This window comes from Carettochelys insculpta, chromosome 9, assembly GCF_033958435.1.
Source record: "Carettochelys insculpta isolate YL-2023 chromosome 9, ASM3395843v1, whole genome shotgun sequence".
Classification (NCBI taxonomy): Eukaryota; Metazoa; Chordata; order Testudines; family Carettochelyidae; genus Carettochelys; species Carettochelys insculpta.
This window is the reverse complement of record NC_134145.1, coordinates 60,729,847-60,752,762: the sequence shown is the minus strand read 5'-3', so window position 1 is coordinate 60,752,762 and position 22,916 is coordinate 60,729,847. Positions and strand designations below refer to the sequence as shown.

At 52.2% G+C, this 22,916-nt stretch overlaps 1 protein-coding gene across 2 annotated transcripts in view; it reads left to right on the top strand.

Moving 5' to 3' along the window:
* SEC16B (SEC16 homolog B, endoplasmic reticulum export factor) overlaps positions 1–22,916 on the top strand; it is a 37,951-nt gene that overhangs the window by 14,780 nt on the left and 255 nt on the right. Inside the window, exons 13-24 of one of the 2 annotated variants that reach the window (XM_075002646.1) lie at positions 2,237–2,348; positions 5,377–5,482; positions 10,341–10,481; positions 14,010–14,126; positions 15,163–15,232; positions 16,367–16,660; positions 17,773–17,840; positions 18,745–18,891; positions 19,608–19,718; positions 20,010–20,133; positions 20,263–20,336; positions 21,735–21,827. In XM_075002646.1, the coding sequence (XP_074858747.1) occupies positions 2,237–2,348; positions 5,377–5,482; positions 10,341–10,481; positions 14,010–14,126; positions 15,163–15,232; positions 16,367–16,660; positions 17,773–17,840; positions 18,745–18,891; positions 19,608–19,718; positions 20,010–20,133; positions 20,263–20,336; positions 21,735–21,827 (1,457 nt within the window). The remainder of the gene's footprint in view (positions 1–2,236; positions 2,349–5,376; positions 5,483–10,340; positions 10,482–14,009; positions 14,127–15,162; positions 15,233–16,366; positions 16,661–17,772; positions 17,841–18,744; positions 18,892–19,607; positions 19,719–20,009; positions 20,134–20,262; positions 20,337–21,734; positions 21,828–22,916) is intronic. The other variant, XM_075002644.1, reaches the window with a different exon arrangement.

Below are 22,916 nucleotides of genomic sequence, written 5' to 3'. Positions count from 1 at the left end.
GCTGGGCCTCACTGGGAACAGGGATAGCCTTTTGGGTGAGGGACATGGAGACAGCCCAGGGCACTGTGCTCAGGGGGTGCCATGGCCAAGAAGCAAGGAGTGTTGGGAGTGTGGGGTGTAAGGCTGAGGAAGGGATCTTAGGGCACCACAGGTGGATGGAGTTGGGCATCAGGGTGATGTTGGGGGCTGGGGACCCTGAGGAGGCAGCAGAGGCCAGACCTTGCCCAGGGCAGTGTTCTCCTTAAGGCCAGTCCCAGCCGAGAGTCTGTGCTGAGCACCTGCTGGTAATGCCATCTTGCCCCCAGGCCAAGGCTTGAGATCATTGGTGGTGCACTGCTGGGAAGTTCACAACACTTCTACCTGGAAAAGAGGCGCTAGGATAGTTACGTTCCATTGTAATGACATCTGCTGCCCCACAACAGACACGTGGCTATTCAGAGACCACCCAGAAAGCCCCAGATTAACATCTTTCCCAGTTTGCAGTGGTGGGAACTTCTCAGCTGTGTACCAACAACGATCCCGAGCCCTGATCTGAAAGAACACTCGGTTGGATGTCGGGGGGCAAGATGGCATTACCAGACTCCCGGCTGGGATTGGCCTTAAGGAGAACAGTGCCCTGGGCAAAGTCTGACCTCTGCTGCTTCCTCAGGCTCCCCGGCCCCCACTGTCACCCCGGTGCCCAGTTCCATCCACTTGCAGCACCCCAAGATGTGGGTGGCGAAAGAGAGACACCTCCATGAGAAAAGGGCCTTTCTGAGATGCTGAGAACACAGCACTCCTGCCGGCTCTGGATTTTCTCCTGCAGAGGCCAAGTTCAGGGCTTTCATTTCTGTGTATGCTTATGGTCCCCGCCCCGACATATATGTCAGTGGGGCAGAGAGAGGCCAGGTAAGAAGAGGCGGCCGACAAGGTGTCACAGTGTAAACTGAGCATATCTAGGAATCGGGGGACAGCTGGCTATCTGCTCAGCTGTAATGGCCAGCCTGGGTAGGTGTCTAGGGCGCTGGTGTGGGTGGCTGCCGGCTCGGTTCTGTTGGCTAGCTTGGGCTGGTGCTGCTTGCTGCAGAGGGAATGAGTTTGCAGCTTGGTGCAGCTTCATACGTGTAGCTTGTGCGGCTGTGAACTCATTGCCCACCGTGAAGGAGCTCTGAGTCGGGGCCACTTGCATATAGATTCACAGAGCTCCTGGCTGCCTGCTCAGCCCTGAGCCATCGGATACCAGCTACTGCTCTCACCAGTCCCTGAATTGGTCATTCCTGGGGACTGGTGCAGCTGAATTCACTACCCTCTGACTGAGGCACTGCAGCTGTCTTCCCTCTTTGCCTCCAAGAAGAGGCAACCTGTGCCTGCAGGGGACGGGGTGCAGAGCTGCAGGAGAGGGGCTTGAAACCAGAGTGAGGGCACCCAGCTTCAGCAATTAAAATCTGGCGAGGAGGGATGTGACCCACAAACCCCCCCATCACCTGTGCGTCTAAGCTAAACAACCCCTTTATTTCTCTCTTTAGCTCAGCTCTGTGCCTGTATTATTAAATCACTGCACAGCTTCTATTAAAGTGCCTTAAAATGCCTTGGCAGCACCCAGGGCTGTGTCAGCTGTTGTAAACAGCTGTGCGCATGTTTGCGAGCCTGGAGAGGATTGTGCGTCTGCACCTTTTCATGGTATTATGTATAATCGTGACTGTGTGTCTGTGGTTCAACTCACACACGGGGATCGGCAGGCACAGTCCCTGCCTGGCTGCTGTAAACAGAGTGAGCCCACATGTTCCCTCTCTCAATCACGCAGTGTACGCTGTAATTACACCTAATGGTGGCATATCCCTGTCGCAGGCTTAGAGGTGCCAGCCTCTCGCCTCTCTTGAAAACACCCGCAGCGCCTTCAAGCCAGGGTCACAGGTGTGGCAGACGAAGAGGGGACTTTCCCACCTTATTCTTAGCGCTAGTTATGTAGCAGCAACGGTAGAAAGTCTGGGCACAGATGTTCCTACCCTGAAATTTCCTGAAGCGAAACAGGAACTAGACACTTACTGGCGTACGCTACTGCCATCCAGTCAGGTCATCTAATTGAAAATTAAGATTGATTAGTAGCAAAATAACAGCCATAGAAAAGGATGTAGGATGAGGGTTAGCCTGGGGCTTGAGGTCGCTGAAAGGAGATGGTTACCACTGGTTTGTCACGTGAGCATTTGGCAGCGTACTTTTGTCATGACAGCCTTTTGTTCCTTTTCTCCCTGTTCAGCTGGGAGAGGGTTCATAGAAGCTGCTCACTTCTGCTATCTGATGGCGAACATCCCTTTTGGTCACTACGGGGTTAAGACAGACCGCATGGCCTTGCTGGGCAGTGACCCCAGGTGAGTAATCCAAGCAGGCAGACTCCTGGCTGTCCTGCCTTCGAGTCGGAACACCTCCTGCTAGGGATCTCTGAGGGCTTCACAAACAGGAACTAACGCTCCTCCCAGGGAGACCAAGTCTGTAGTTTTCCAGGCAAAGTGAAATGCTGTGCTTCAGGGCATCCCCAAAACAACTGGGAACAGAACCTGGGATCTGGTAATCTCTCCTGAGTGCCGTGCATTGAACTGGTGGCCAAAGGAACATAGGAAATGAGGCCACCAATGGGGCCAATTCAGAGATTTCTTGGGGTGGCCAGATTCCAGTTCCTGCCTCCCTCCTGGTACCAGAGGCCCTGCTCCATCTCCTGCTCATTTCCTCACCGTGCCGGGACCCACACGCCCCAGGAGTCAGCATCCCCTGCGCTCTGGGAACAGACTCACTTTGTGGCCTGTCACAAGGCCACTCACAGAACTTTGGGACAGTTGCCCCAGTGGCTGGATGGAAGGGTGGCAGGCGGGTGACATGTCAATGACAATTGCAGCCACGCAGCTAGAGCCGTTCTCCAGATCATTGCAGCTGCAACTGCATCGGTTTCATATGGGACCACCGCTTAATGCTGGTCATTTCTTAGCCCCAGCGCTGTGGTCCTTGAGCCACATACTGAACACCCCCCAGAAGTCCTGCCCTGTGACAGTCATCTGATGTGCTGAGACCCCACTGAGCCTGCTTCCCCTGACAGCCTGGGTACCCCGTAACCCTGTCTTGCTGAGCCTGGCTCTTCAGCCTTCTTCAGCATGGACACAAGGACAGGGCCACACCTCCAGAGCTGCAGACACAGACTAAAAGCATCACAGCATGAGACCTTTTCCCAGCACTTAAGTACACAGCTCCTCAGGAAGCTGAGCCTATATACATTTGTCTTGCACTGTATAGAGATCTGTACAGTATAAACCTATGAAATTCACCCTCTTTCTCCATGTAAAGAGAGGGAGAGAGGCACAGGCTCCTGGCTCCCCCATGTTGTAGTTACTCACACTGGGTTTATTACTAAATAAAAATGGTTTTATTAAGTATGAAAAGGTAGGATTTAAGTGGTCATAAGAGGTAACAGACAGAACAAAGTAGGTAACTAAGCAAAATAAACAAACAACTGATTACAGCTAATAAACAAAAAGCTAATTACATGTAGGATCTCACCCTAAATGTGGTTACACAATTCTTCACAGGCCAGATATCAGGCTGAGCCCAGTCCCTTCCCTCATTGTCTTAGCTGTTGTCCGTAGTTGTCTTGGGTGGGAAAGTTGATGACCAGGATTACCTCGTTTTTCCATCCTTAAATAGGATTTGCAGATAATCTCCCAGGCAGCCCAGGGCCCTGTTGGTCCCATTCATAGAATGATTGAGGCAGCTGCCAGGGGGATCCCCAAAGCATGCGGCCTGGGGTGGCTGTTCCCAACCTTCCTATGGAAGGGGCAGTTCTGGACATAGCCTTAGAGACTGTTCTCTGTGGTGATGGATGGCAGAACAAGGAGCAATGGTCTGAAGTTACAGAGGGAGAGGTGTAGGTTGGCTGTTAGGAAAAACTATTTATTTCCCCAGGAGGGTGGTGAAGCACTGGAATGTGTTACCAAGAGAGGTGGTGGAAGCTCCATCCCTAGAGGTTTTTAAGTCCTGGCTTGACAAAGTCCTGGCTGGGATGATTTAGTTGGGGTTGATCCTGCTTTGGGCAGGGGCCTGGACTTGGTGACCTCCTGAGGTTCCTTCCAGCCCTAGGAGTCTAGGAATTTATGAGATGCTTTGAGGCAGCCCAGCCCCCAGGCAGCAACAGTGCCCAGTGCTTGAAGGGAGGAAGAACAGTGTTTGGGCAGCAGCGCAGTTGATAATTTGGGGAGATGTTTAAACACCTGTGAAGGTTTTCCTCCTGGCCTAGCACCTGTCTTCCAAGTCCCAGAACACAGAGATCCCACCCCCCTGCCCCGTCCCGCCCATACATCTCAGTAACTGGAGAAAACAGACCTGCCATAATCCAAACTGCCCACTAGATTGCGCTGTAACCCCAGTTCCCAGGGACCAGCCTGGCTCTGGAAAACAGCCTAGAGACGAAAGTGACATCGGCTCTGTGTCAGCCTGGAAGACAGCAGTGACCTGCTTCATTGGGAGAGGCTCTTGGCTCTGGTGCTTCGAATGAAGGTCACTGCTCAGCAGCCCATCTCACAGCAAATCTGATTCACTGCTGCCTGGAGTCTGCGTCTGCACCTGGGCAAAGTGGATGTGAACAGCTGCAAAGGATTTCACAGAGGATACAGCGTGGAAACAGGCCCCCTGTCTGCAGGGGTGCCCAGCCGAATCCAGATCCCCGTTGACTGAGGGCAGTCGTTTGCCATCAAGGGACATCATCTTTTTTAAGGGCTGGGATTTTCAGAGTTCAAGGCAGCCCGCCTCCCTCAGGGCCCAGCCAGAAATCTGGCTAAAAAACCCCCGCCATGCCACCAGCACACCGGACTGCTAACAGCGAAGGGGATTTAACCATTTAATTTGCCGTTTATGCTGTTTGTTCCTTCTTAACCTCTTGGAGGTTTCAGACTTGCCCCGATCACAGATACCAAGTCAGATGCTTGGACAAGGCTCAGCTGCTTACAGTAAACGCTCATTGATGCTGCAGAGGTTTTCTGCTGTCCTCTGAGCTAGAGGGAACCTTGTGGTTCTGCATGTGCTGGAGTGAGGCTTGGAGCGTGGCCATAGCGGTGCGGGGGGGGGCGGGTATTATGGGATGTGAACGAAGGTTGCCATGTCTCCTCACTTCTTTGTTCGTAAAGGTTTGTGTGGATGGGTTTGGCGCTGCCCCCTTTCCAAGGAACCTTTTGTTGGCGAGAGCTGAGCGGCTGCAGCATTGATCAGTTTCGCTTTTGCTCCTAGTCAGTTTGAACAGCCCGTAGATTGGCGAGGTGAGGGACAGACACTCTGTGTGTCACCAGACATACAGGTTGATCAAGGAGAGGGAGACTGGCATTCTGTCCCTCACCTCACACCTCTGCCGTCTCCTTTCAGTCAGACGCTTGCACAGTTTGCCACGACGGACTCTATCCTGAGGACTGAAATCTTTGAGTATTGTCAAATGCTGCGACATCCCAAAACCTTCATCCTCCCCTTCCAGGTAAGGGAAACTGCCAGGAACGGCCAGTACACTGAGCGTCAACACAAATCACAGCCTAATGCATTTCTGATAGGCCTGTTGCTGCAGGCTGCGATATACAATTACATTCTGCTTTCAGATGGTCCCTAAAGAACTTTGCTGTCCTGCGTACTTTGCTTCTGGAGTGTTGCCCTTCTTCCTCCATCTCCTGTCTAAGCACTCTCCTGAGCCTCATACGTCTGGCTGGGCTGGCCTGGCTGGTACATCCTCCTGCAGTACAGACAGCTCAAGACTGTGTCGCAATCTCTGTAACCCAGACTGGAGGGGTAGGGGGATTTCCATCTCCTCTGTGTCTGGAAAGTGAATTTGGGAGAATGTAGCTTTGGCTGGACCGGCTCCCTCATCCAGTACTGCCAACGCACATCAGCACCAGCCCTGCTGTGCCCGTGTTGTTTCAGTCCTGCCCAGTCAGCTCAGGGCTCTCCTGATGCTCTGTTGATGGCAGTGTCATCTAGTCACTAAAAGAAGGAACTACGGTGGCTGAGTGCCTCAGTTTCCCTGTCCGTGTGAAGAGCACGCTAATTCTCACCCCATGTCACTGTGGGGCTCTGAGGCTTTGTGTAGTATTTATGAAGTGGTGAGGACGAAAGGAACTATAGAAAGGCAGAGCCCTGGGTCCAGAGCCACAAAGGGAGCTAGGAACCTAACCCCCAGATTTAGGCACCTCTGACCCATTTTTAGGTCCCTCGGTGATCCACACAAGCTGTTCGCAGCTCCTGGGTGCTGTGGGTGCCTAAACTCACTTGGGGCCTAAATTTGCACTGTTTATGGTCTCCAGGTGCCAACATTTCTGCCTTCTGAGCTTGCTGCCTAGTTGTCGGTACCCAAAGCCCTGTCTCCCACCTGCTCCCCAATGCAATTCATGATCTGGAGCAAGACAGATGTCCGTCCAAATAACAGGGGTGTGGCCTGATCCAGTAGGCATGTCTGACTTCACACAAAACAGCTGTGTGTGTGACGAGAGCTGCCCTTATCACCTAAAACACTGAGGGTACTCCCTCTGGATGTGGGGGACCACTGGTGTGAGTCCCTGGTTTGCCTGATGAGTTTGAAGGAGTTTGAACAGGGCTCTGCCACCTCTCAGCCAAGTGTCTGAAGCAGTGGGCCTTGGAAATGGTCTTGCTCTCTCCCAATTAATATGTAATTGGTAATTCATTTAACTGAAGTGGCACAACCTGCATAGGAGAGACTGAGGGAACTGCATCAGACTGTCCCTCAGTGGACAGTGGCAAGTCCCTCTGCAAATCACTTCTCATCAGGTGGAGCCGGGATGTGAGCTGATATCATCATCATCATCTTCAACTGTGGGCTCAGCGCCCGTTGGTGTCTGATGCCTCTCTCACTATTTCCTTCCATCTTTCCCGATCCCGTGCAGAGCGGCTCAGTTTCTGCCGACTAGCTCCGCACCAATCTACTACATCTACTAGCCTCCTAGCTATGCTTCTCCATCTCTGCCCTCGGCTGTTTTGCATGGAGGTACGTGTCCCAGCTTGGGTCCCACAAGTGGTTTGGGCACAGGAAGGCCTCTCTCCCCACTTTCCCCTGTTTAGGATCATGCACAGAGATCAACACCTCTCTGCAACCTGGCCATGGGCACAAACTCCATGAGAGTGGCAAGGCATAGAATGCGCCCCTGTCCTTGGCATCTCCCATTGGCTAGCGTGCTGGCTTTTGGTGGATTTCAGTCTAGGGGTAAGTCTATACTCACTGGAAGATCGAACCCTCTTCCAGCGTTCAATTTTGCACTCCCAATGGGTTTGCGTGAAATTGAACTATCGGGGCGTGGCAGTCTGCCCTTGTGCTCTTCATTCTCGCAAGGAGTAAGGGAGGTCGGCCAGATAAGTCGATCCTAGATACATCAAGTCCAGCGATGCAATTGTCGTAGCTGGAATTACCTATCTAGGACTGACTTTCAGGTCTATAGTGTAGAGCTGGCCAAAGGCACCTGCCGTTGGGACTCCCCCACCTTTTCTACTAGGCTTGTTCAGAACACCTCGGCCTCTTGTGGGAGGACATTTTTTCCCATTCTCTGGGACCCCTGGGAGTAAGTTCAGTTCCAGCTCCTCACTCCGGTTACTTAATTAGGCATGTGCCAGCTCTTTGCCCAGGCTGGCTAGAGGTTTTAGGTTCAGGCAAATATCACAATTCTGATTCACATGACACAGCATGTTTCACATCCGTCTTTCCTAGCTCCTGGCAGCTGTAAGTCTTGCACGTAAAGATCTTGCGGTGTGCGTAAAGCAAATGTTTTAGTGGAGGGGTCTCTGCCTACTGCGTTTACTCGAAACATATCCACAACGGTTAGTGTAGTTAGCTTCTGCCTCCCTTAGTTACTATAAGCAGAGCCACAATCTTTAGTTGTTTCAGCAATTACTTGTCCGGGCTTGGCTTGTCTTAACTCGGCCTGTCTATGGCAGCTAAGTCAGCCCTACTCCTCTCTCTCATTCACTCTATAGGGAATCGAGGTGCCCATTTGAGGTGGCACAACCTCGGTAGGAGAGATTGAGGAAACCCTACGTTAGACTATCCCACCTAAGCAGTGGCAGATCCCTCTGCAGAGCCCTTCCCATCAAGTAGAGAGGAGATGCCATTGTCCTGCCAGTGATTTTCTGGGCGCCTAAAAATTAGGTGCTGCAATAGCTAAATCCCTTTGGGGATCCAGACCCATTTATCGAAGTCACTGCAGTTGGTTCTCACTGTCTGTGCCTCTCTCTCCTGGCTCGTAGCGCTTCTCGAATGTGCCCGGTTGTAAACCCTGCCACCATCCTAACCCTGAGCTCAGTGGGGACGACAGCCGCCGCTGGCCCCAGGGCAAAGTGAGACGGAGGCAACTCTGCACCCTCAGAAGGGGCGGGGCCATGGGCAGAAGGGGCGGGGTCATGGTCAGTTAGCTGTTAGTGCTGCCTGGACCTGAGCACTTAGCTGCCTACAGCCACATGGAGCAACAGCGCTGTGGCCCTTCAAAGGGGCCCAGAGCTCTGGTCGCCGCTGCTGACGAAGTAGCAGCAGTAGCAGCTAGAGATCTGGGCCCCCTTTGAAATGCCAGGCCCCAGGGCAATTGCCCCCTTTGCGCCCCCTCACCCCACAGCTGCAGCTCCTCCTGCTATGCCAGCCCCTGCTCATCTTGACTTGCAGCTCCTGACCTGAGTTGTGGGCGAGGAGAAGCACTTCGTGCCGATGCTGTCTTCCTCCGTGATTCCCTCTGCTGGAGCGCACGGCTCGTCTTGCCCTGGGGGTTCTCTGGGGCCCCCAGCTACTCAGTGTCTTTTATCTCCTTGCAACCTGGGAGGCTGCAGCTCTTCTTTTTCTCATGCCAAACTGCTCAGCGTCCCCTTTCAGCGGGACTCCCTGCCCTGCGCTCTGTGAGGGGCAGCCCTTGAAATCCAGCTGCAGGGCGGGAGTCCCTGCGCAGGAAGGGCGGAGCAGAACTGTGACGGTTCCACATTTTGCACAGGTACGAAGCCGGGAGAGATCAGGCCCCTCCCGGGGCTTGGAAGAGCCTCCTCTGTGGGGGGTCTTTGGAAACGACTCCCTTTCACAGCTCAGCAGAGCATGTGCCTAGCGAGTTTCAGGGCAGTGCTTTTTCTAGCTTTGCCTTCTCTAATAGTCAGGCATAGCTGCTGTGCATTAAATATGGTTCATAAGTACCCAGCTGCCGCAGCCACCAGTGCTGGTGTCCTCTTTCTGGGTGTCTGGCCAATCTCCACCAAGTGACAGGGAGCAGCTCTGTTAGCCCATCTGGGGATCTGACACTCCCCAGAGGTGAGCGTCAGCAGGGCAGCAGTTACAAAAGTGAGCAGGGGCACTAGCAACACCCACCGTACTTTAACACTCATTCGTGTGGATTTAAGGGAAGTTCCCTTTGCAACAGACAAGAAAGATGATGGTCTTTGCCCCAGGCTGGATTTGAACCCACTACCTGAGGCTACAGCTGCCACTGCCTTGTCCATTAGGTCACCCAGTAAAGGGCCACAAGGGAGAGAAATTTTTTCTCACAAATGTCTGTTCTTCACATTAGCTTGGACGTGAAATACCCTCTTTACACACTTTGCAGAAACATCTGTATCCCCTGTCAGCGAGACAATGGGCCGGTCACTTACAGAGCACAGCATCACCTTTTCCTGTGAATAAATACGTATTTCTGGCTCGCATCCTCCCCCACAGATCTGCTGCCACGTCTCTACTCTGACTTGAAAACCAGCTGTGCTGCAATTCCAGATGCCAGGCCAAGAGCAGCTGAGCCAGCTCGCTTGCTGCAGTAGCTGGCGGCTTTGTGATAGAGACAAATGCCCCTTACAGATCAGAACGAGACCGTCAGCCCCCATGCACCTCTGCCCTGGCCAACGGAGCCTGTCTTTACTTTGTGCCTTTCTAAGTGGATGTGGCAATGCAATATTCCAGCATATGGAGCGGTGCTACTGATAGGGCTGGGCTGGCTCCTTCTTGAGAGCAAACGGGTATTTCATTGGCCTGGTGCCTGGAGTCCCCCACGAGGCTCGGTGCAGCACAGGTGCCTGGGGGGGAGAGAGAGAGAGAGAGAGAGAGAGAGAGAGAGAGAGAGAGAGAGAGAGAGTCTGTGCCCTGACGTCTAAATAGAAAAGACAGAGGTGCAGAGAAGAAAGTTACACAAAGTCACAAAGTGGAGCTGAGACCAGACCAGGTCTCTTTTGACTCCCCGTTCTGTGCACTATCCATTGGGCCATACTGCCTCTGAGTCAGCCACCTCTAGCCGGACTCACCTTCTGAGCATCTGGGCTGCTTTTTCCTTTCTTTTCTCCTCCCCACCCCAGACACTCATTTTTCTCATTCCTTTTCCAAGGTGTATAAACTCCTTTACGCTTCACGCCTGGCGGACTATGGCCTCACCTCCCAGGCCTTGCATTACTGCGAAGGGATCGGTACCGCTCTGCTAGACCAGGTCCACGCCAGCTATCCGGTGCTGTTGGAACAGGTTATCAAGGTGCATTTTTCATAACCAGTCCTTGTTTGTTTTGGTTGGGGCTGGGGCTTAGCTATGTGTTTAGTGGTGAAATCCTGGCCCTGTTGGCTGTTTTGCCTGTGATTTACATGAGGCTGAGATTTCGGGGATGCTGTCAAGTTGCCTCAGCTTATCTTTTACTTAGAATCTGTTGCAAGAAACATTCTCCAGCCCTGTAGAGCTCCCAAGAGCTCATCTCTTCAGAAAATCAGCCCCCCTCCCCACATCTATTTGCTGGCGTATGACAACTAAGATCAACGCAGCACATACGTGAGTCCTTCAGGATGCAATAGGCTGTGTCTGGCTACCCCTGGTGATTCTTCTGCAGCAGCTGCCTGGATGAAATATGTGCTGGCCTTGCCAACAGTGCTGAAACAATGACACGAGAGCCAAGCCTAATATCAAATAAAGGGCAGTGGAGGGGGGAAGGGGCATCCTGGGCTAACGAGGAAAGAACACAAAACTGCAGAAGAAGGAAATTTCACTGTGAAGTTGCCACAAAGTTAAAAATGGGGGAAGACTTCTGAAGTTAAAATCTGTTCACATAACTTGATGTTTTCTCTGCAATGTGTCATGCTGGGATAACGTTTATGGGATATGTTGCAAATTCAGGGACGGTAACTGATTCTGCAGATGTTTGTGTCCATAACTGCCTACGTAGCCATTCACTATTAGAAAGGGTATGACTTGCATTGGAAGGAATATGACACAAGAAATCATAATCGCACAACAGCTACAGGGTTTGGGGTGTGTTATGGCAGTTGTCAGAGCTGCACATTGTTATTTTATTGTAAGCCGTTGTGATTTTCACATTGGTTTTCGTGATCCAAGTAGGCAAGAGCCTTTATTTTAAACTAGAACGTATTCTCTTCCGTCCAGTTCGGGATGGAGTTAGAAAAACAAGCCAACTCCTTTGTAGCAAAACACCAGACGAATGCCCAGCAGAACTGAGCTCTTCCGCAGGGCTTTTCATCTCAGAGCTCTTGACAAAGGAAGTCAGTTTCATTGCGCCCATTTCCCAGCTGGGGAAGCAGAAGCCCAGGGAAGTGCTAGAACTCGCCTCCGGTATGGGAGTGCCGTACACAAGCTACAGGCTTCAGTGCCTCCTTGTTTATGGACAAAGCTCCAGTGCTACAGGTGACTGCACTGATCCCTTGAGTTTGCCACTGTCTCCTGTACCATTTGGCTTGATAGTACTGACAGTAGCACTTGTGCAGGCCAGTCAATGGGAGGTTCGGGAGGGGAAGCTGCCCCAGGGCCCAGCATTTCAAAGCGGCCCAGAGCTCCTGCTGCTGCCGCAGTGACAGTGGCCAGAGCTCAGGGTCCCTTTGAAATGCTGCAGCAGCATTGCGCCACCGCTCTGCACAGCTGGGGAGGGTGCGGGGGCAGCACTGCAGTGCACAGTGCTATGGGCTGACTGCCCCATGCCCCACCCTCTCCACCCTTGGCCCTGCCTCTTCTTCTAGGGCCCTCTCACCTTGCTTGGGGTGGGTGTTGGCCCAGCTGCACCTGTCCTTTCTGCAGCCCTAGACCCGTGCATCGTCCATTCCATCATCTTTCTTTGTGTTCTATTTCCTTCCAAAGCACCATTGTGTGGAGTCCCAGGAGCAACACAATCAAAAACTGTCTCACCTGAGATGCAGCAAAAGGAATATTTCCTGGTTATTGCCACAGTGCAGATTAACGAGAGAGAGAAAGAACACCTAGATAATACACACGGGAGGCAGGTGCTACGAAAATCCTTGTCATGCTGTCCGTGGCGTTACATAACGTTATAGCACTTACCTGGTGCCCCCTGTTGTGGAACCCTGATTATTCTGCTGGGAGAGCAGTTCTTTCAGATGAAAAACCAGCACCATCCTACCTTGTCTTTGATGTTGCAGATTGTGTTACAAATTACGATCCCCATTAGAATTTGATTAAGACTTCCCTTCCTTTGAAGCCGGAGATGATTTACAGCCAGGTGTTTGTTCACTAAAACTGGATCAAAGCACCTATTAGCTTTTGGATTAAACATCCTTTCACTTAGGAGTAATCACGTGTCTAATTTCTTCCCTCTGGGTATTGGTTTAGAACGAACCCGTACCTGTGTGTGACAAGAGCTGGCCAGGCCTCGCTGGACAAAAACCTCTCCCATTATAGTTCCATTTGTTCCTGCACTATGAATCTCTCCACACTCGCTCTCATGGTAATTGTTGTCCCTAGTTGCAGGCTGTGGTTGTCTGTAAGCTCCAGATTCATGTTTTAAACTTGATCACCGTTAATAATAGCAAGACTTGGATAGCAGCCTGGGCTAGTAACCCTGGGCCAATCAGCTTCTCACTTAATAGAGGCCAGTGGTGTTATACTGGCTAATGGTGAATTTTCTCTTCTCTTTGTCTGGCTGAAATTTGTCTCCGTCACTTTCTATGGAGCCAATTTCATGAGTGTATCAGTTGCGGAATCAGGCTAAGAGTTCATGGGTCTATTTAACAGCTCCTGCTTAGAGGAGGAATGACCAGCTGAGCCAGCGATTGAGGCCGTCTGGGTTCTACTCCAAGTTCATCCGTTTCCTTAGGCAGGCCCTTTCACTGCGGTCTGCCCAGCTGTAAAATGGCCAGGGCGTGATTTTTTTTCCCACTTGCTTTGGGAGCAGAGCGCCCTATTACCATGTGGGTTGTATGACAGTTAGAAAGAATGGTGAAAACCACAAAGCCAAACACCACACAGAAGGGACAAGTGGGCAGTTTCATTGGGAGCTGGCAGGCAGTTCCTGTGCCTGAAAAGGCTGATGGATATGACTGGATGCTGTGTATCCTGGCATATCTTTGATACCCTAAAGAGAGGGAACAGCGGCACATGCCAAGTGACCCTGCCGTTACCCTTCTGCAGTCCTTGCAGTGCTTTACAAAGGGGTGTGAATTCCTGGGAGGTGAGCGTTGTTACATGCATTGTACTAATACACAGTGCGAGATATGCTACAGGCCATGCAGGGAGTTAGTGGCGGAGCTGGGGATGGAAACTCTGAAGCCTGACTCCCAGGCCCATGTTCTAGCCACTGTGAACATGCCCTCCCCCTCTCAGAGAAGTTATGTGACCAGAACAGAGGCATGAAAGCTGGGAAGTCTGCAGTCTCTTCCTGATCCTGCCAATGGCTGATCGTGTGATCACACTGTTTGCTCTGTGCCTTTGTTTGCCCACCTGGGAAATGAGGATCATGGTACTGTCAGGCGTGGTGTCTGTAAAGTGCTTTGAGATTCTTTGAGGGCGGTCAGCTATTCATACAACACCTAGTGCAACAGTTCTGGGGCATTTTGACTTTACTGCATTAGAAATAATAAAGGTTCTAGAGACATGCTGAGTATTATTCTGATATATTTATTATGCACTCATTGAGTGAATAGCTTTTCCCTGGTCTGTGTGGCTAGCAGCTCATTAATTGCTATGACTGTCAATCTGCTTCCTGTGCTGGAGAGATTACCAAGTGACAGCATCTGTTCCCCCCTCAATTTCTCCCCCACTGCTGCACAGCTTGCAGAACAGCTGAAACTCTCTGACCCATTGCTACTGGAAAGACCCAAGTGGGATCAGAACCTGGAACCTGAGTGGCTCATCCAGCTCCGAGCACGAGGCCAGCAATGGCTGGAGGTGAGACTGCTGGGATATGGAGCGGAGTCTGTCCATTATGTTTCACACTCTGGGGTGGGTGAAACAGGATGTACTGTGTGACAGTGCAACCAGTCCTTGGGTGGTCTGTCTGCAGGTGCAGCCTTCCCTGCATATAAATCTGAGGTAAGTGTTGCGGAAGGCACTATAGTCCCAAGGGGATTTCTTACCTGGGTTCTGGGAGGCTTCTTCCTCCCCTTTCTTATTTCGGGAAGTGCACTGTTGGTACTGTGCAGAACTCCATGATGGCCAGGACCACAAGCCTTCTTCTGTGGGACCTCAAGGTGATTAGGAGATGGGAGGGTTGTTGTGCAAAGATCTCCTCTTGATGTGCAGGTGGTTTCATCTCAATAAGCTTAGAGACTTGTCTTTCTGCAGCGGCTTCAGTTCCTGTGTGCCCCTGTGCTGTTTAGCATCTCTCAACATGTTTCGTCTCTCCTTCCTCTCCCTGTGGCTCCCCCCGCCTGTCCCCTCCTAAAAGGACAATGCTCGTACTCCGGTCTCACCTAACAGGGTGAGAATCAGCAGGAACTTCACCAAAGTGAATCAGGCCCGATAGCCGTGTTCTGAACAGGTCCAGCCTTCCACTGAGTTGGCCGTTAGCAGTGACCTTGTGCCTGGCTCATACTCGGGGGGGATCCACATGATAGATCTCCAGCTGAGTGGAGTGGCTCACCTGCCACAGCAGGAGAATAGAGCCCCAGGATGCAGCGCACCTCCTTGCTTGCCCTTCGCTTGGGATGAATGAGATGCAGGCAGGTGGCACAATGCATGTGATCACTGCCCCCCTTTGTGCAAGTGACTCTGACATTGGGTCTGACTGTAAGCTCAGAAGCAGAGCAGAGACCGCTATCCACAAGGTGGCTATGATCCACCAGCAGCTTGCCTGGCTTTCAATGCAGCAGCAATTATGTCCTGGTTGCCGGCGCCTTGGAGACAGTGCTTTTCCATGTCCCATTTCCTCCCCAGCTCCAGCTTCCCCTTTCTATTGTGACATTCACTTTTTGGTTCATTTCAGAAGGAAGGAGACCTCCCTGACTGGACTTCTGCTCAGCCAGAGCTCTCCGTAGCCAGCGGATACATAGCAGGTAAAGAAAGGAACGTGCATATATATTTAGGTGCCTAAATACCAAAGGAAGTTAAGCGTCTACATACCCTAGAGATTTAGGCCACTCTGCGGAAGGATGGAGGGGTTCTCCAGTTGGGAAGCATGCCCAACTATGTTGGAGACCAGTTGGAAGGGGCTGATCCCAGACTTTGGTGCCTACGTGGTCAACTTTTCAGAGCTGGGCATTCATCTCTGCTGCCCCCCCGCCACCTTTATCCTCCCTAGAGCAAGGAAATTAATACACAGCATGATTCCCATTGGGAAAGATTCCACTTACAGGCATCTCCACTTTTGGAATCTCCATCACTGGAGATATTTAAGAGCAGGTTAGATAGACATTTATCAGGGTTGGTCTAGACTCTAGATGGTGTTTGATCCTGCCATGAGGGCAGGGGACTGGACGTGATGACCTCTTGAGGTCCCTTCCAGTTCTAGAGTTCTATGATTCTATACAAAGGAGCCTCTGCTAGGAACAGACAGGAAACTGCCTCCTTGACTCTGTGTGGGTGGCAAAGACTCAAGTCTTGCTGGGAATCTCTCCAACGTACTCTAGAAATGTGCCGTGCCTCTGCCCCTCTCCACAAAGGGTGCTGGGTGGAGGAGCAGGGGCTCAGAGGAACTCCAGGAGTGTGATCCTCTCTCTGCTTGGGCAGGCATCTACAGGGCTGGGTCTGGGTGCCCTCTCTATCAGTGCCTAGCCTTGGCCTGCTCCACCTCCCCATGGAGCTGGGGTGGGCTGGAGTTGAACAGCGGCAGCCAGGAAGCTTCGGAGCTTTTGGTGAGTTTTGAGGTAGGAGGAGAAGAGGATGCCATAGGACCCTCTGAACTTCTGAAGGCTCCTGCTCTTCCCCAGGACTGTCAGTTGTCTCTGCCTCTGTCATGCCAACTGGCATATTCCCTCTCCTGTCTTTTGCCACTGTGCTCTCCCCGCTAAGAAGTTAAGAGCTCGTCTGTGTTGACTGACCTGTACCAATGCCCCACATTTTACCCACTCTTGGGTCTTTTCTTGGTGTGTCTCTCAGGCCCCCATTCCATGTGTAATGACCCCAAAGGGAAGTCTGTTACCCAGAGTCATTCGATAAAGCTGTAAATATCTTGAATAAATCTGTTCCAGACCAAGATCGCCATCATGAATTTGCACAAAACCCTGGCTACCAGCACAACCTACAGCAGCAACAGTATAACTTCCCTGCTGCTGAAAGGACAGGCCAGTTCCAGCCAGGTCAACAGGAGAACGTGTCCTTCCCACCTGATACGTATTCCAGGGTGGGGGAGTCAGAGCAGGCCATTGCTTCTGTGCCATCTGATGCCAGGCTAGAGAATCATCCCACAGGGGTCAGCCAGGGGGCAAGCTTTTCTCCAGGAGGAATTTCAAATGACCATTTCCCACAGGCTGGCCAGCCACCAGGTAAGCTGTGATGGTTCCTGGGAGAAGGGTGGGAAAATGTGTTGTGGGGAGGGGGGTGCATATGTGCCCCACAGTTCAGATGAGAGTTGGAACTGGGGTGTTCAGCTCCAGAACATTGGGAAGTTCAGGCGTGGAGCTCAGTGCTGGATTTCTCTCCATTCTGGGGATCAGATGGGCCTGAGCCACCTGTCTGTGCTGACTGGATTTTCTGCAAACATGCCTGCCTGTGCCCATGGGTGTTGTTTTTGGAAGTGTGGCGCATATCAGGAGAGTTTCTGAGATGTCTGTCTGTGTAGATGATACATGCGGACAGCCTTTGCGTCTGTAACCTCCCGCAGGCGCAGTTGAACCTGGGACCTCTAGAGCTTAGTGCATCAGCCTCCACAGTCTGAGCTAAAAGCCAGCTGAGGCTGGAGAGGGGGCTCATTCTTTCTCTGCGTGAGGGGCCTTGGTGCCACTACACGGGATAACGAACCATGCCCAGTAGGTGTGTAGGTTACACTTCACCTTGTTCTCATTAGAATTTGAGCCCCACTCTAGCATTAGGCTAAACCCAGTTCACGTTTTAACTCGGTGCCTCCTGCTCCCAGAGCCTCTCACTGGCGCTTACCCTCTTGGGACTGTGCCGTCATCCAGTACAACAAGGACCGACTACATGCAGAGCTGGGGGGTGATACCCAGCACCAGGGTACATCTCTGCGCCAGTTCGGCTCGAGTGAGCACAATGAAAGCAGAGCGCAGCCACAATGGTGGGAGAGCCACGCAGAGCTGGCCACCCCAAACATGGACCTGGCCAAGATGCTAGCCCATGCTCGGGGAGCTGGTGTCTGTCTCTTTTTCTGCTCCTGCTGCCATGGCTACATGCTATTTTTATCATGCTCCAAGAGTAGATGTCTTCAGCTCCTGGTGTGTAGCGCTGAGGGCAAGCTGGAAGCTGAGGCTCTGAGAAGCCCCACTTCTGGGCTGTGCGGTAGATGGCAGGAGGCTTGCAAGCTGCTTTTTCTGGCCTTTAAGCCTGCAGACAAGTCTGTTGGCGCGTTACAGGACAGGGGTGTTTCACGGGAAGGACGCGCAGCCCCCCCCCGATCGATGCCATTCTCTCTGCTCCATAGGGGGCGCTGTGAGGCCGCCAGCACACGCTCTGCCCGTTGGGGTTCAGAAGAATGTTCCGGAACAGCAGGTGAGAGTGCGGGGGATGGGGTCAAACAAACCCCGTTCTCCTCCCCGCCCCCCAAATGCAGCCCCTGCCTCAGCTGTCCACTAGCCACATGCCAATACCCCACCGGCAGATTGGCCCATGCTAGCCAGTGCCTCTCTCTGCTGGCCCTTCCCTGAACCCTGCCTCAGCTGCCAACATGGTCATCTTCCTCCAGCTGCCTCACGGTGGCTCTGGTGCTGGTCGTGTGCAGCACAGGCTGCAGAGTGGAGTGGCACAGTGGCACATATCTCTGTGGTACATTTCTCCAGAGAGCCACATCTCTCCATGGCCAGAGACCTTCCCTTCCCCTCGACTCTCCACAGACTCTGCGGCTGAGGTGCTTCCCAATCATCGGTCCCCCAGGAGCAAGGACCAGATTCTCTCCTCATGCCATAGGCTGCACGTGCGACACAAAGCGATGGCATCTGTCTCTCGCCAGCCCGCTGAGAATGTCCCTCATGTAGGGGAGCGGGTGTAAAGTCTCCCCGGTCCCTGAACCTTGGTGTAGAGAGCATGATGGGGTGCTTGTGCTGCACCAATTCGCGCCTGGCATGTGACTGCAGCCAGTTGGTGTGAAGTAGAGTAGCCCCTAAGCTGCTCTAAGGCTAGTTGATGGGGTGGGGCTGGTGCAGATGTACCATAATCTTCAGAGAGGCATAGCAAGCTTCCTGACGGGATCCCATCGCCTGTTCCAAGATCCACTTGGCTCAGGGCAGGAGCTGGCCTCCCACCTTTCTGGCGGGCCTGAGATAAAAGGGATCCTGAAGGAGAATGGCTCCTGTTGGGATGAATAAAACTGCCTCTTGGGATGTTCTTTACAGCCCCACTTTTCTCACTTCCATTCTCTCTCCCTACTGGCACTGATGCCACTTCTCTCCGTTACCAGAGCCCATTGAGTGCCAGGAACCGGACCATCTCCGAGAGCTCCACGATCTCCATGGAGGAGGACGTTCTGCAAACCCCAGAAGGCCCAGGCAAGGGAGCTGCTGCAGAGAGGCCATCAGCTGAAGGGGCCGAGCAAGAAAAGGCGAAGGTGAGTAGGGTGCTGTGCTTCTTTCCCAGCCATGCCTCTGGCCTGATTCTCCTCTGACATCTGCAGCTCTGCAGCCAGGTGGTTCCTGTTCTGCGCCACAGGCAAAACAGAATCTGGCCCTATATGCCCTCTGATTGGGAAATGTCTCCCTCCCCACCTGGCCACCATCTGGGCGTGCTGCAGCCAATGCACATGGGTAGGCTGGGATTTACCCATCCTTGCTGTCCTCAGGCGGATGTGCTGAGTCCCCACTCTTCTGTCTCCCCAGCAATGCCTGTGTGTGGGGGGAGAAGTTTTGGGGTCTTCAGCAGGGTTCCCTCTGATTTTTTGCACCCTGGGCAGAATAAATTTTATAATGAACATGCAGGCATGTGCGTATGTACACCACCAATAGAAACACAGGCTGCCCACTCCGCTACTCAGCTGGGCTGTACCTGAATCTCTCCTGGGCAGCTGCCCTTGTGTTCAGCTTACAGGGAACACTGGTCCTCGGCTCTGCTTGGCACACAGTGATGTAGGGATGGGTTTCCGCTCCTCTCCCATCGCAGCCGTGAGAAGGGGCTGGGTTACCCCCCCACCCTTTCTTTCACCCATGGAGCTATGGGGTTGGGAGGGGTCAGGCTGGGCTCCACAGTGTATTTTCATGTGGGGGTGTCTTTAAGGTATTGCTGTTACTTAAATGAGTCCAGCGCCAGTTAGAACCTGTTTTTTGCCAGGGCTCGAGGGTTGGCTGGTTCAGCTGGTTTCGATCAAAGCCCTCCAAGGAGGTGACACCTTCCAGAGATGTGTCCGGCCCTGCCCCAGTCTCTGCTGCACTTGGATCCCAGGTAATGAGAGAACTGGAAGGGCCTTTTCCTTCACAGTGAGAAGAGTGGGGTCAATCTGGCCCCACAATAGGTATGTGAGTAGGGCTGACCTAGCTGCCAGCCTAGCCTTGTCTGAACTCCCTGGGTGTTTTATAATGAAATGTGAGGGTGTCTTGTGGCTTGGCTAATGCTGCCTGGAGTGTGTCGAAGCAAGAGCCTAATGCAGCTGTACTAGCAACGAACTGGTCTCTGGAGCTGAGCACGGCACAGCTGTTCTGTTCTCTGAACTGGTGTGTATTTGTCTTTTGTCAGGAGAATGCTGCTCCAGCCCCAGCGCCCACTTCTCCTCCAGCAGCTGGAACCAGCCCTTCCTCCTCTCACCTTCCTCCTCCTTGCCTGGTTCCAGCTGCCCCCAGCCCATCCTCCAGCAGCTCAGGTAAATCCCGTGGAGGCCAGGACCAGTGCTCCTTTTTTGGATGCAAGCCCAGGTTGTTTCTAAGGCCATTTGGGTCACATCCTCCCAGAACGAACCAAACACTGACAGATCTCTTTCTCATTTCCACAGCTACTAATGAAGTTAAAGGCTCGTGGGGCCCTGATGGCCAAGAAGCAGCAGCCTTTCCAGGGGCAGGAGGCTGGGTGAGGGATGAGGGAAGACTATGAGTGTGGGGTTGGGGGGCAGGGGATATTGATTCCTGTTCTTTCAGTTCCTTATTTTGAGGGGAGGATCTTAAAGGAAACACGAGGGAGAAATAGGTCAGATGGCTCCTTTGTGGTTTCCTGTGTCTGAAGGAGCAGGCAACAGCTTCCTTCAGCCCTGTCCTGCCTGCCTGCCTCGTGTCCTAGGATGTTCCTTTGGCTTCCCTGAATCCCAGAGCAGAGACTGGCTGTTATTTCCCATCTGTTTCCTCTTTTAGGGTAGCGGAAATGTAGCACTTTAAAGACTAACAAAATGATTTATTCAGTGATGAGCTTTCGTGGGACAGACCCACTGCTTCAAACCAATCTCATTTCCGATACAGACTGACATTTACAAGTACAGAGGACCAAAAAAAAAATTGCAGTAAAAACTGACAAATAAAGTACATAGGACTGAAGCGGGGGTTAGGGGAGTGGGGATGTTAGGTGTCCTGCCTGAGATAGCTACGAGCATCAAAGGAAGGGAGCAGTCCTTGTCATGCGTGAGGTAATTGGTGTCTTTGTTCATACTATGTGTTAATGGGTTGAATTTGAATATGAATTCCAATTCACAAATTTCTCGCTCTAATCTGTTTTTAAATTCTCTGTGCTCTAGGACACAAATCCTTAGGTCTTTAACAGAATGGCCCACTCCATTGAAGTGTTCACTGACCGGCTTATGTGTATTGAGTTTCTTGATGTCTGCTCTGTGTCCATTTATTCTTTGGTGAAGGTTTTGCCTAATCTGCCCAATGTACATAATGGCGGGGCATTGTTGTCACATAATGGCATATGTAATATTGGTCAAAGTACATGGTTAGGTCTAGTGGTGGCATCCCCAGAATAAATATGTGGACAAAGTTGTCAGCGGGGTTTGTTGCAGGAAAAGTTCAGGAAACTTTCCTATAGACAATCTTCTAACCCAAGGAAAGATTCTCACCAGCAATCACAGGCTACAACACAGTAATACTAATCCAGGAACTCAGCTTCAAATTCGACACATTAACACATAGTATGAACAGAGACATCAATTACTTCACACATTACAAGGACTGCTTCCCTTCCTTTGATGCTCGTAATTATCTCAGGCAGGACACTTAACATCCTCACTCTCCTCACCTGCCCTTCCTTCAGTCCTATGGACTTGATTTGTCTGTTTTTATTGCAATTTTTTTTGATCCTCTGTACTTAAAAATGTCAGTCTGTGTTGGAAATGAGATTGATCTGAAGAAGTGGGTCTGTCCCACAAAAGCTCATCACTGAATAAATCATTTTGTTAGTCTTTAAAGTGCTACATTTCTGCTGTTTTGTTTTGTTGGAGTACAGACTAACCCGGCTATCTCTCTGTTACTCTTTTAGGATGACTCACATGACCCTGTTCCTGGCCCAGGTGGTCTCCTTGCCCAGAGTGGAAGGCAGGTCCCACTCTTCAACCCTGCTCAGGTTCCTCAGGTATGGAGGCTCCTCCCATCTTATAACCCCATGGGGCACCTTGGCTAGTGGCCCAACCACCCAAGGACTGCCAGGCTTAGGATCAAGATCCTCATGAAAGTGAAGTCAGACCCTCAAGTCTCTGATGGGAGAGGCCCGGGTGCTCTCTGGTGTCCGTCTCCCTGCCAGCAGAGAGAGCACATGGCTGATGCCTTCAGAAATGGGGAAGAGGTGTTTTAGCCTTCCCACCTGCAGATGTAGGACTGGTTCTCTGCTACCGTTGAGATTCACTGTGCGTGGTAGAGGATACAAGGGGCATCAGGGAGCTGGCTGTGGTCCCAGTTCTCTGCCTGGCCTCGGCCTTGGTGTGGATTAGAGAAGGGACCAGCCGGCAACAGAAGACAGGTGTTTTTGCCCATGCTTTTGCCTTGTCCGCTGTAGGGGCAGGCGGAGCAGGAGCCCATTCTGCCCCACTGTCTGATTTCCAGAGAGCCTGGTCCTGGTACAGCAGAGGGAGCTGCAGACCAGGCCTCAGGGTGTGTCCACATTGCAAAAAGTACTTGGTGGCAGAAAGTCTCAGGGCCCAGGTAAGCTGACTGGGACGTGGGCTCTGGATCTAAAAAGAGCAATGTAGAGGTTCCTGCTTGGAGAGATCCTCAGGCCTCTGAAAGTCAGAGCGGGGCTCGGAGCCTGGCTTCCCGCCCGAGCCCAAATGTCTACACTGCTCTTTTCAGCCTCATGAGCCCAAGTCAGTTGACCTGGGGCACTGAGGTGCAATGGGAACACTGTGAGGCCACAGGACACCTGGTTCTGGAGTACGAAGGGGCAGCTGGTCAGGACTTGGCTCTAGGTTCAGGCCTGGAACAGCAGGTTAGGTTTGAACTATGCTGGCAGAGCTCCCTGGGGAAAGGTTGCAGAGACCTGGACAGCACTTCGGGTGGTCCTGTCAGTGCTTCCTGTCCCTCACGCTCTTGAGCATTCCCTCTAGACCAACCAAATGGGTTCGGCCCCAAGCTGTGTCTGATTTGCGGACCGTGACCGGAGAAGCTTTTATCCTCCTTGCCAAAATACCGTGGGCTCCTCCTATGTTTGGTCAGCTCCACCCCTGGC